The following is a 12,725-nucleotide window of genomic DNA, read 5'->3' on the forward strand; positions in this document are numbered from 1 at the left end:
GTATTTGTAAGAATCAGTTCTGTTTTGGGGGGTGTCATTCGTTTGTGAAGATACACTGGCCATGGTTATTTTTACCAAGTACACGAGTAGCTTTCTCAGTGGGGATACTCAGGTGTTTAGTCACTTGGGTTACCCAGACTCAAGTAGGGCTTCTTACCTGAAAGCCAAACATTACTGAGTTTTCCCTGTGTAGACCCCCGTTTTCCAGGGCTTTCTCATTACTCAGGAAGGAAAATGTTCCTGGTGTTTATGAAGGTTAAAGCTCTTTGACTTTTCTGCCCCAAAACTAGGAGGTATGGTGGCATAAGAACTAATAAAAGGAATCTAACCCTATGTTTGCATGTCATAAAACTACCTTAGTTTTGTCTCACCAATTAATACATGTACAATATCTGTATTTTAGATTTTCCAATGAAGTGTCTTTCCCTGTCTTCCCTTCCTAGTGAGAATGACATCACAGGTGTTTTGGACCATACCTTCTGTGTCGAACATAATGCCTATGGTGAAATTATTCAGCATGAACTTAAACCAAATGGCAAGAGTATCCCTGTTACTGAAGAAAATAAAAAAGAATATGTCAGGTAAACACTTCTGTGTTCTTAAGCCAGAGACTTGTTTTAATGTTCTAGAATGGCGGTACAGAAAAACATTTATGTGTTTAGGTAGTGTTACTTATTGCTACAAAATAGGCTTCTGCAGAATTTAGTGGCTTAGAAACAACCACCATTTTATTATTTCTCACAATCCTGTGGGTCAGAAATTTAGATCGAGGACAACAGGGACAGCACACTTCTCCTCCATGTGGTGTCAGCTGGGATGGAAATGTTAAGAAGGCCTCTTCACTCACATATCTGATGCCTCACCGAGGGTGGCTCGAATGGCTGTGGGCTAGCTGGAATGGACACTGGGTCTGGGGCTTAGTTCTCACTGTTGGCTGGGCTCTTTGGTTATCCCCATGTGGTATCAGAGGCCCCTCATTCTCACCATGGCCTCTCTCTCTAGCACAATAGCCAGACTTCTTATGGCATGGCTGGTTTCCCAGAGCACAAAAGCAGTTGTTGGATCTTTTTAAGGCCTGAGCCTGGAACTGGCCAACATCACCTCTGCTGTATTCTTTTGGTTAAAGCGAGTCACATGCCAGCCCAGGTTTGGTGTGGAGGAGGGGCTGTACAAAGGCACACATACCAGGAAACACGGTTCGTGGCGTCACGTGTAACGTAGCTACCACAGCTAGCTGTACAGAAGCACTTTTGTGCTGTATCACTAGGACTTATCCTATTTATAAATAAGCACATTGTGGATTTATATAAGAAATATATTTCTTATAAAAGAAATACAAGGAAATGTTCTTTAAGTTTTATGAAATCACCTGTTGATTGAGGAATTTAGAAGTGTTGAGTTAGAGCATTTGGTTCATGGTATCTAAAGTTCTTCTAAACATTAAACTATGATAATCAAATTTAGGAGTTTGAACTTTACCATATATACATAGAAACATTCACGCTATATGTTTTTGTACAGAATATGTCCCCAGGTCTTATTGGCTAAAATTTTCTAGTTTATAGATGAGGCCCATCAGTCTCATAGATTGTGAATACTGGTATAGCTTTTTTGGAAAACAGTTTGATAACAGCTACCAAAATGAGAACACATATGCAGCTCCATTTTTTAGGAATCTATTCTTTGGAAACACATATCTGATTAAAGAAATATGAATAAGGATGTTTAACTAAATACTACTTGTAAAAAAATTGAAAACTGCTAAAATGTTTTTAGAAAGAGAATGGATGATTAAATACATTAAACAGAATATTATGTGGATATTTAAAGAAAGATAGACTCTGCATAAGCTGTCATTTAAAAGGCAAGTCTTAGAAGGAAAAAAGTCTGCATTGTTTTATACTCAGAAAATGTTCAGGAAGGCCACTTACCAAATAAAATGTTTGCCCAGGGTGAGGGAGTAGAGGTGACGGGCCTGGAAGTAGAGAGGGAAAAGAGGATAAAAGAGTGGACTTTCAGATTTTACTCTGTCTCCACGTTTAATTTTTTTTTTTTTTTTTTTTTTTTTTTTTAAGGCCGCACCATGCGGCATGCGGGACCTTAGTTCCCTGACCAGGGATTGAACCCGTGTCCCCTGCAGTGGGAGCGCGGAGTCTTAACCACTGGACCACTGGGGAAGTCCCATTAATATTTGATTTTTTTAAATAAAATTTTTCTTTTAATAACAAACATGTATTACATTTCTAATTAAAAAAAGAAGAATGAGGGACTTCCCCGGTGGTCCAGTGGTTGGGACTCTGCAGTTCCACTGCTGGGGGCGCAGGTTTGGGGTTCAATCCCTGGTCGGGGAACTAAGATCCCCCATGTTGTGCGACACAGCCAAAAAAAAAAAAAAAAAAAAATAAGAATGAATGGGAATTTCCTGAATTTCAGTAGTGTCTCACTTCCAGGACCTAGTGTGGGCTGCTCACTTTCTAGGATTCAGTCACGTTTATAGCACACAGTAATTTTCCCTTACCAAATACAGTTTTGAGGGACTTTCCTGGTGGTGCAGTGGTTAAGAATCCGCCTGCCAATGCAGGGGACATGGGTTCGAGCCCTGGTCCAGGAAGATCCCACATGCCATGGAGCAACTAAGCCCACGTGCCACAACTACTGAGCCTGCGCTCTAGGACCCATGAGCCGCAACTTCTGAGCCCGCATGCTGCAACTACTGAAGCCCATGTGCCTAGAGCCCATGCTCCGCAGCAAGAGAAGCCACTGCAATGAGAAGCCCGCGCACTGCAATGAAGAGTAGCCCCTGCTCACCGTAGCTAGAGAAAGCCTGCGCACAGCAAAGAAGACCCAACACAGCCAAAAATAAATAAATAGTTTACAAAAATAGTTCTGAAAATTTTAAAATGACAAAGAAAACCTTTTTACAGGTGTGTAGTTTTGCTGTCCCCTTAAACAAACAAAAAATGAGGTCCCCCAAAGGATATCATTAATATTAAGTAACTTATTTCTTAAAGTAGAGAACTATTTCTCCAAGTTTAGAAAAGGAAATACTGGCAAATTGGGAGTATGAGTAGTTCTGAGATTTGTGAGATGGAGAGCTTTTCCTGGGAAGATAGATTAAAAAAAAAAAAATTCTTGTATAAATTATAAGTCCAAATCAAAGGCGTAAGTAGAGCTACACAAGAGATGTAGTTTAGTGTACATTTGTTGCTAAAATTACATCTTCCAGGGCTTTTAAAGCTTATAGGGAAAAATGAGTATTTAGTCAAAAAGTGCTTGCTATTGGCTTTTACTGTTTCTTCTCATTTTGGATATGGGGATTCTCTTTACCTCTTCTTCCCCCATATACAACCCACAAAATATAAAGAAAACACCCTACACGTTCAGATTATATTTTCAAGTGAAACCAGAAAAATAGTCATTTTTGGTTGAATGGGTTTTCCTGGTTATCAGCGTGCATGCCAGAAGTTGAGAAAGACATTTTATTCTCATTTTAACTTCAGACTCATCTACTCTCTATCCAACTTCCAGTTTAATAGGACTTTTTCTGATGTGAAGAGTTGCTGTATTGATGCTGCTTTTGTTGGTGGAAGGTTACCGCTTTTTAATTTATGGTGAACTGCCTCACAGCTCAGGATCCATCTATACCTTCAGTAACCTGAGGTTCTTTTAGATTTTAGACTAAATTCTTAATGCTAGATGCTTGTAAAGTGCAACGTTGCTAAAGTACTAGAGATTCATAATAATTACCAAACCTGAATATATTTGATCATATGAAACCCCTGTCCGATGTTTCCAGACTCTATGTGAACTGGAGATTTTTACGAGGAATTGAGGCACAATTCCTGGCCCTGCAGAAAGGATTTAATGAAGTAATTCCACAGCATCTGCTGAAGACATTTGATGAGAAGGAGTTAGAGGTCAGTGTATTAATGTCATGACATCATCTAGTATAACAAAGAAAGTTTGGGAGTTTTCTGTTACTTAGTTTTAGAGGAAAGCTGTATTTCTGGTGCTTTTGAAGTTTTATGATGTGATGCTGTGAGAATTCTAGTTCACAGGAAAAGTCTTTCCTGCTTTTGGAAAAGCCTTTCATGTTTTGGAAATTTTACAAGTAGCCAGTCTCTCTTATATTGTGACTATTGTTAATTTATTTTTCCATATTTTCCGTTCATGCGTTTAATAGATTTCATGTCTTCTGTGTATGTTCTTCCAGTGTTGTTTTCTATTCCCTAGTTAAGTGGGTATTGATTTAGTTAAATAAAACTTTATTAATTGGTCTCCACCATATTGACATTTATCTGGAATAAAAGCCTAGGCTTAATTGGATTTACATTAAGCTTTGTAAGAAAGCAGTTGAGGGGCTTCCCTGGTGGCGCAGTGGTTGAGAGTCCGCCTGTCGATGCAGGGGACGTGGGTTCGTGCCCCGGTTGGGGAAGATCCCACATGCCGCGGAGCGGCTGGACCCATGAGCCATGGCCGCTGAGCCTGCGCGGCCGGAGCCTGTGCTCCGCGACGGGAGAGGCCACAACAGTGAGAGGCCCGCGTACCGCAAAAAAAAAAAAAAAAAAAGGCAGTTGATAGACAAAAACGTAGAGGAAATAATTGAAACACTTAGGTTAAACTCCGTCTCAACAACCTCAGTCTCCTTGGAAACATTCATTACTAATAGTAACTATAATAAACAGTTAAGCATTTTTTATTCTAAAACTAGTCCTTAAAGCACCATAGGGCTGGTGTTATAATTAAGACCTTTAACAAATACATCTCAGTTTCTACTGAACTACTTTGAAAAAACAATGAGGTTTTATTCTACCTGAGGTTCCAAATTTAATTAGTGGCTAGGGATAGCATAAATATTTAAAGTCGGTACATAATTTAAAACATGATTTTATTCATTAACTTCAGCATCCTTTCTAACTAAATCTGTTAACAGACCTGTTAGCAAACAAGTCTAAAAAGATTGGCTTGACTTACTACCATCCCCATTCCTTTTTTGATTGGACTATTCTGTAGTGAAATGACCAGAAGGACGTAGTCAGAAGGTGGAAGAAAACATAGCAGGAATGGCAGTAAAGTTGAAATACGATGCATTTTTATCTGTTCATACAATGAATAAGGAATTTGGCTTTAAAACTACCACTCCTCTAAAGAAAAGAATTTAGGGAGGTACCGTCTGTGGTCATGGGCACTTCTGTAACCCTGCTCGGACACCTACTACCTGTTAGTGTGGCAGTGGCCAGTCATTTTTTCAGACGCTACAGAAGCTCTGTTGCAGGTTTTATTCAGTAACGTTAGGGTTTGTTATATACTTTGTACTGCTAATGAAGTTAGGCTTTTTACAAAAGTATATGTATATAATTAGTGTTAGACTAGGTTAATATAGTTACGAAATACAGGATGTGCAGGTTACATTATGTGTTACACTACACTATCATAATTGAGTGTTATAGACACATCAGTAGGATGAGTCAGTCTTGGACCCTAGGGAGGTGTGAGTATTAATAATATGAAAGTGATTTTGATACACCTCGTCTATACTGAGCCTGCGTCAGGATGCCAAGCAGAGCTCTATTATCAGTGCATTCATATATTTCATACTTTGGTCCAACTTTAAGCAGATTGTATCACTTATTCAACACAACTTCTTGAGTTCCTGTGCAGTGTTGGTTGCTTTCGCAGGATGTAACGAAACAGATGTTACTGGCATATTACAGCAGAGGAGACTGTGGCCAAGGGAAGTGAACTGAACTGCCCAGAATCCCAAAGCTAATAAGTGTTGAAACCCGAATAATAGATGCAAGTCTTAAGGAAGGCACATATAAACTGTATTTACTCTGAGTCTAGTTTCTGTCCATTAAAAATTTTTTTAGAATTCTGTGAAGTTATGGAACTTTTCATCTTATGTCCATCACAGTGGTGGTTCTCAGATCCTGGGTAGGGAACCTGCAGTGACTAGGTACTCATGGAACTTTTTAAAAAATACGGATCCTAATTCACCCAGATTCACAGAATTAAAATCTCTGAGCATAGGACCTAGTGTATATATTTTGAAAAACTTTCCAGATGGTTCTCATGCCTACCCTCAATTAAGAACACCATATGAAAGCCAACTCTGCGAATCTAAAGTTCTATTTTAAGGAATTTTTGGCTTAGGTTGGGTTTCCATTGGCTCATTATTTGTGCAATATTTTAACAGCTCATTATTTGTGGACTTGGAAAGATAGATGTGAGTGACTGGAAGGTAAACACCCGGTTAAAGCACTGTACACCAGACAGCAACGTTGTCAGGTGGTTTTGGAAGGCTGTGGAGTTTTTTGATGAAGAGCGACGAGCACGCTTACTTCAGTTTGTGACAGGCTCATCCCGAGTGCCTCTGCAGGGCTTCAAAGCTTTACAAGGTAAGAAAGCCAGAGGGACAGACGATGTGGCATCTAATAATTGGGGGCAGGGGGTCAATATTTGGTGTACATAGATGGTGTACAAACATGTGCTTACATACAGATTCTCTTTTCACTCTGGTTCTTATCTGTAACTCTCATGTCTTGATACCTTCTTCTCTTTCCTTTGTTCCCTCCCAAGAGCATTTTCTGCTGGGTTCTCTGTGACTGTAGTGAGTGCTGCATGTTAGAGACCATATGTGTCGATGCTCTGCCTTTTCTTTTCTGGTCTCCTTGCTTTTAAATTCTGTTGCACATTCCTGTAGGGGAAGTCTGTCTGCTTCCATGTTCACATCTCAACCTGGCAAACATTTACCCACTTGGGATGCCTCTCCCCCCTACTTTTTTATTCTTTTAACAGAAAGAGGCAGCATGAGTCGTGGAAGTCATTTGTTTGGTCAGAGCACTTTAATTAATGCATGGCATCAGACCATTTTACAGCCGTATTCCGTTTTTAAGAATTGTTGTCCATGGAATAGCTGTTTAATTTTGGGAGGAGTTGGTATATTGCTCATGATCGTGGTGCCTCACTGGGTGGCAGTTGCTTCCTTTACCTCTGAAGCTCTTTATTTTCACAACTGCTGCTGCTGGTGATGACTGAGGGTGTACGAAGCAAGACTGGTACATAATTCAACAGTGTTGCCCATAGTCCATATATCAAAAATCCATTGGGAAAGCATACTTGAGTCATGCTTGCATTCCCTATTTGGAGAACTCATCATTATCAGACTACCCAGATGAATAAAGTAAAGTTGTATTTCTACAAACTTTTGTATGGGGTGCCTTATGTTACCTGGAATTTATTCTATAGACGCTAATCTGCTCTCAGTGAAGGTTGAGTTGTGAAACTTAAATTTGCATTAGGTTGTCATCTTTTTGAATGTGTATATATGTATTGGATCTTGGATTTGCCCATTTACTTCTTTTTTGGGGACACTGATTTTCTGTAGAAGATAGAAGTTGGCAAAGGATTTCAATCCTGAACTTTTTCTCAAATTGAAATGCTAGCAGATTAAGGAATCCAGCCTTATCCAAGGTCAATTCCGGCTTTTAAAACCCAGACTGTTTTCCTGCTGCCCTTTGGCAGCTTATATGGAGTCACTAGTACCCTCCTATCCCTCGACCCTGTGGTTTACATACCAGTTTTATCCTGAGATTCTGGAGACTAATATGTGCACCCACAGTGGTCTGACCCTCATTTGCTTCCTTTGCAGGTGCTGCAGGCCCACGACTCTTTACCATACACCAGATTGATGCCTGCACTAACAACCTGCCAAAAGCCCACACTTGGTAAGTTATTTCTGTAGCTTTTGTCCCTCATTCCATGTATGTAGCTGTTAGTTCCAAACAGATTTGACATTTCGTTTGTTGTTCTTATTACTAAATGGACCCTTAAAAGAGTTGCTTATCATTCCTTTTAAGTGAATTAAGATTATCCAGAAATTGATAGGAAAACCCCAAAGCAATAATCTCTACTTGAGAGAAATATAACCTTTTTCTTGTCATTTTCTATGTGACACAAAGAGTAATGTGGCTGTATTAGGGTAAACGAATTAGTATACACTTGCTAGGTCAGTTGAACTGTTTTGCATGAACTGTGTAAAATCTGATTTGCTTAATTACAGCTTCAATCGAATAGACATTCCGGCCTATGAAAGCTATGAAAAGTTATATGAAAAGCTGCTAACAGCCATTGAAGAAACATGTGGATTTGCTGTGGAATGACAACTTCAAGGATTTACCCAGGACTCTATTTATACCCTGACTGACAGCCTCCTTTCAGCAGAGTTTCAAGGAACGCTGACATACAGGAAAATGCACCCCCCTTTTTAAAAAAAATTTTAGGATACTGTGAGGGGAAAGGACAATTCTGAAATTCCTTTTCAAGGAAAAAAAGGTCTTTATGCTTTGCCATGAGGCCACATTCAGCTGCTATTTAAAATTAATATCTTGAACCTAAAGAATGCTGACTTTTCCTACATTTCCAGAGTTAGGCAGTATTCTACACTTAAAGACTACTACTATTTTTATAAAAGGTAATCTATTCAAATCGCTTCACAGATTTCAACTCTATCAAACATCAAGACAACTTCAGCAGTCGGTACAAGTCACATTTCATTTTGGTTGAATACATGATTTTGAACAGCTCCTGTACTTGCTCTTTGTAAAAAAAATAAAATAAAATTATTTTGAATTATTCTAACTTTGTAAACAATTGGCTATAAAAGAATCTTTAAAAAGTTAAGCCATTTACATGTTTAATTACATTTTTCTATAGCAAAGCATTCTATTTTAAAAGCATTATATGTTTCAACCTAGCCTAAGTGAGTCTTTTTTTATATTTTTCAAGCATGAATTCCATGGAATACAGCTATATAATTTTGGTTGTCCAATTCTTAATGCAACCATTTAGTCTGAACTTAGTAGCTTATTTGCTACAATAAGATGCATTCAGGGGCTCCCTGTTTTTAAGAGACTTTAAAAAAAATCTTAATTTTTTATCTTGAATGAATATGATCGGGTATTTTGCATTTACTTTGCATCTTAAATGGAAATACTGCATTTTTATAGCTACTCAGATCATGTGGATGGGATTGGATTTTCATTCTTTTATTGGGTCAGCTTATCTTTGATATATATATACTATTTCTATAAACCAAAGTCTCCTGTGACAAGTGCACCTAACTTATATTACGTTTTAATTATGGTAAGTTTCTATCAAGTAAACCATCCTGAATCTCTGTTTAGCTGCTCATATTTTAATCAGATAAAATTACGAAAAGGAAAAATTTTGCTCTAAAGATTATTTAGCAAGCTTAGAAAACCCTGCTTTTACCTAAAATCAAGTGGGGTGGTGGGGCAGGGATGTGATTACTAATAAGTGATTCTGACTCTGTCACAGACAATACTTTCCGTCTGAAGAGTGATTTTGGAGGTAAGGGAATCCCAGTTCGCTTGGTGGTGAAGATCAGCATTTGATTTTGAAATATCCATATTTAGCTTTCAAGGTGTGTGGCATGTTGCATGACCCAGAAGGCAACCACAGTTCTGGAGTGAGAGATTGGAAAAATCTGAAATCATGGGTGGATTTTTAAATTCAAATATCAGAAATCTGCACTATTTTTTTTTTACATTGTTGTGAAATCAAGAATAGCAATTTTGATGAGATAGCTTTGTTTAAATTTTGCAGCTTAATTATCAAGTGAATAAGCCCCTTGTGTTCTTTCGTTTGATGGATTGGTTTTCAGTCTGTGTTCTTGGAGCCAAGGGGCTCCTCAGAGGTGCCTCAGAAGTAATGGTTAAGAGAGGAGGGACAAAGAAAGAGGGAGAAGAAACGTAGCTGGTACTTGAGCAGGGGCCTCCAACTCCCCACCCCTGTTTACCCAGAGCAGCTCCGATTTTTCTCTTTTATATACATTGGAATTCCACGTAAGCTTTCATGGGGGCTAGGAGGGGTGGGGGGATGGGTAGAATAAGAGGTGGAAAATTTGCTGCTTAAAAAAAGTTGAGAACTACTCCTGTCGTTTCTAAGTATTTAAATTTATTTCATTCATTCAGCCAAATTTGGCAGCCATACAAGCTGGTTACAGTCGTAACTTGTGTAGTGGCGATGTGCTTATGCTGACCTTTTTCTTCCCACTTTGTTTTCCTACTGCATTCTTAGTAGTACCGAAGAACATCTTAAAACATACTGTTTGATCATCAGTAGTTTTCAGCTTTCACGATAGTACCTTATTGGTTGCAGGTCCATCTCTCTCATATATGGAAGCACTAGCGCAGTGTAACTGTGCCTATTATAATCTTTCAGTAATAGTAAGTACACGATGAACGCTTCAGAGAAATCATCACTGACGGATGCGGTAATAATGAAATGCTACTCTCATGCTAATGTACAATATAGAGCAGGCAAATACCATCGCTTTTTGAGTGCCTTCTTAATTTTATAATAATGACTTAATAGAGCTTTAAAAGAAAGAAATTACCCTCCCTTACAGTCTATGGTATCACCAACATAATTTATAAGAACAGGATGATTTAGATTTCATTTTCAAAGTTATGTTACCTGATCACTTCCAAATAGGTGCTAAGCAAACAAAACGTGCCAATGTATCATTGAACCTTGGACTTGCACCTCATGTGTAATGTGAATATTTATTTCCACATGTCCCTCTCAGCTGGGTTTTTTCTAATCCTTCCTCTAGTTTTATTTCAGATTTGTGATGTCATGTTTCCATACATTGCCTTTCTATCATGAATACTTACGAACAATGGTTACTTTGTAGAGCTCATATGCAATACAGAGGTGAGTTTTGTTTCTGAGGGTCTTACTTCTTTGGTGTAAAGAGTTTTTAAATAGTGCTGTGTATAGTGTACATTTTGTTTTGCACATAGTTTGTTGCCCTGAATGGGTTTTGTTTTTACCAAGTCTTTTTTCCCTTGTAATTACACTCCAGAGCACAAGTTTCCTTTCTTTTAAATACAAGGTAGTTTGCTTTATTTTACAACACTAAGTCTGCTTGAACTTCTGGTGCATCGAGCTGATTGCATTGATGGGAGTTAAGAGATTGTTCCAGACATCTTTACAGTTTCATAGAGCAGCTCCTCCTGCTTCTGTCTTTAGGCTGCAGCACAGTCAATGGGTGCCATTTGTAGTATTTAATGTACTTACATTAGGATGATGATTGTACCAAATGCTGAGTTGTTTTGTTTCTAGATGTAATTAGTTCACTTAATGTAATATTCTTCCTTCTCTCAAACTGACTTTAAAAACAAAGTTTTATCATTTTCATTGTATTTATTACAGAGTGTTTTAGCTTTGATATTCTTTGTATTTTCACTCAGTTGTTACATGAGCTTTATCAATAACATCTGTATAAATGGTTTTTAAGAATTAACTATGTATGTGCCCATGCCGAAGTTGAGCAATAAAATGAATGCTGTTTGCACTGTCACAGCATCAAAGTTTTTAAAGAATATTGAGTTTACAATGAATTGTTTTGAAGAAATTTGATTGGGTCTATAAGAGTGACAGCATACGAGCCATAAAATGTGAAGTTTAAGATTCATGGGCCTTCCTTAGTTGATGCCTTTGTCACGTGGTAGAGCCTCAGAGGGCTCAGGACCCCCTTTCTGTCTCCAGGTTGAGCAGGGAAGGTGCTTGTTTTCTCCTGCCATGGCACATCCTTAGGTTGGCAGTGGCTCTTGGTGGGCAATGGCCTGTAACAACTGTCACAGGCTCTGGAGGGCAGAGCTATGACTGGGGCCTCATTTGCTACCTTGGTGTTGAGCAGTAGAATCCTCAAAATGAAACGCAGAAGTCAGTTATATTTTTCCAAGAAGCCATGACTTCTTGGGTCGTGATTCACAATTCTATAAATATAGTGGATTAAAGTCCAGCTAAATATGTGGGTGGAAAAAGAACTGGATACGATGTTTTTTCGTCAAGAATAGTCCATGTAAGTCTCTCCACAGCACAGGCCATACAGAGAGGAATGTCTGGGAGATGCAGTGGAAGCAGTGGTGTGTTAAAGTTCCAAAAGCAGGCATGGGGTCCACTTTTTACATCCTTTTGCAATGTAGTTTTTTGCTTTGCCTCGCATTGCCAGTTTACAATTGGTTGTGATCTAAAATTTATAAATTTTTAGTAAAGATTTAGTATTATCACCTATAAATTACCCAAAAGTTTGAGCAATATGTGACATTTTTCTGCTCTGTGGTGACCTGAAAGATTTGTCCTTTCATTATAATGAATGTTAACCTTTGCACCCACTGCATTTATTTGTACTTTATATCCCAAATGCTTATTGTAGTATATGCATAGCAGAACTGAGGTAATTATACAGAAAAAGGGTTAAATCCCTATGTTAATATTCTTAGAAAACTAGACAGATCAGATTTTTTAAAGATATATTTCATTAAAAGGTATGTGCCCTAAATGTGACTTGTTCTTTGTCCACTCAGCAAATTATCTGCTGTGCTCCTACACATGCTGTGCTCCTACTATGTGTCCAGCTCTGTACTAGCTTTAGGGATTAGCTTTGGATGGTTGTTAAAAAACTGAACTTCCAAACTAGTGCTTCTAGCGTATCTCGGTAGACGCTGAAGTGCAAACTGAGGTACTCAGAACTCAGTTTGTGTACAGCAAAGAAGTTGGTCATGATGGGAGCACAGGATTAAATACCTCACCTAAGCAAGGCTTCACATCCCAGACTTGGTTTTTAAAACAGCTGGTTTGTTCCCCCATCCCCCTTTCCCCATGACATCTCAGATCCTAGCATACCTTTTGTG

The 12,725-nt window shown here is 38.5% G+C and overlaps 1 protein-coding gene across 1 annotated transcript in view; it reads left to right on the top strand.

Annotated features, from left to right (window-relative positions):
* The window catches only part of SMURF2 (SMAD specific E3 ubiquitin protein ligase 2), a gene marked incomplete at its 5' end in the record, with an annotated part of 117,056 nt that extends 105,645 nt beyond the window's left edge, over positions 1 to 11,411 (top strand). The window contains 5 exons of the mRNA XM_024760645.1: positions 444 to 581; positions 3,797 to 3,917; positions 6,197 to 6,398; positions 7,652 to 7,727; positions 8,063 to 11,411. Coding sequence (XP_024616413.1) covers positions 444 to 581; positions 3,797 to 3,917; positions 6,197 to 6,398; positions 7,652 to 7,727; positions 8,063 to 8,162 — 637 coding nt within the window. The remainder of the gene's footprint in view (positions 1 to 443; positions 582 to 3,796; positions 3,918 to 6,196; positions 6,399 to 7,651; positions 7,728 to 8,062) is intronic.
* Positions 11,412 to 12,725: the final 1,314 nt, after the last annotated feature.

The sequence above is a fragment of the Neophocaena asiaeorientalis genome, unplaced genomic scaffold (genome assembly GCF_003031525.2).
Source record: "Neophocaena asiaeorientalis asiaeorientalis breed wild unplaced genomic scaffold, Neophocaena_asiaeorientalis_V1.1 scaffold30, whole genome shotgun sequence".
Taxonomy (NCBI): Eukaryota; Metazoa; Chordata; class Mammalia; order Artiodactyla; family Phocoenidae; genus Neophocaena; species Neophocaena asiaeorientalis.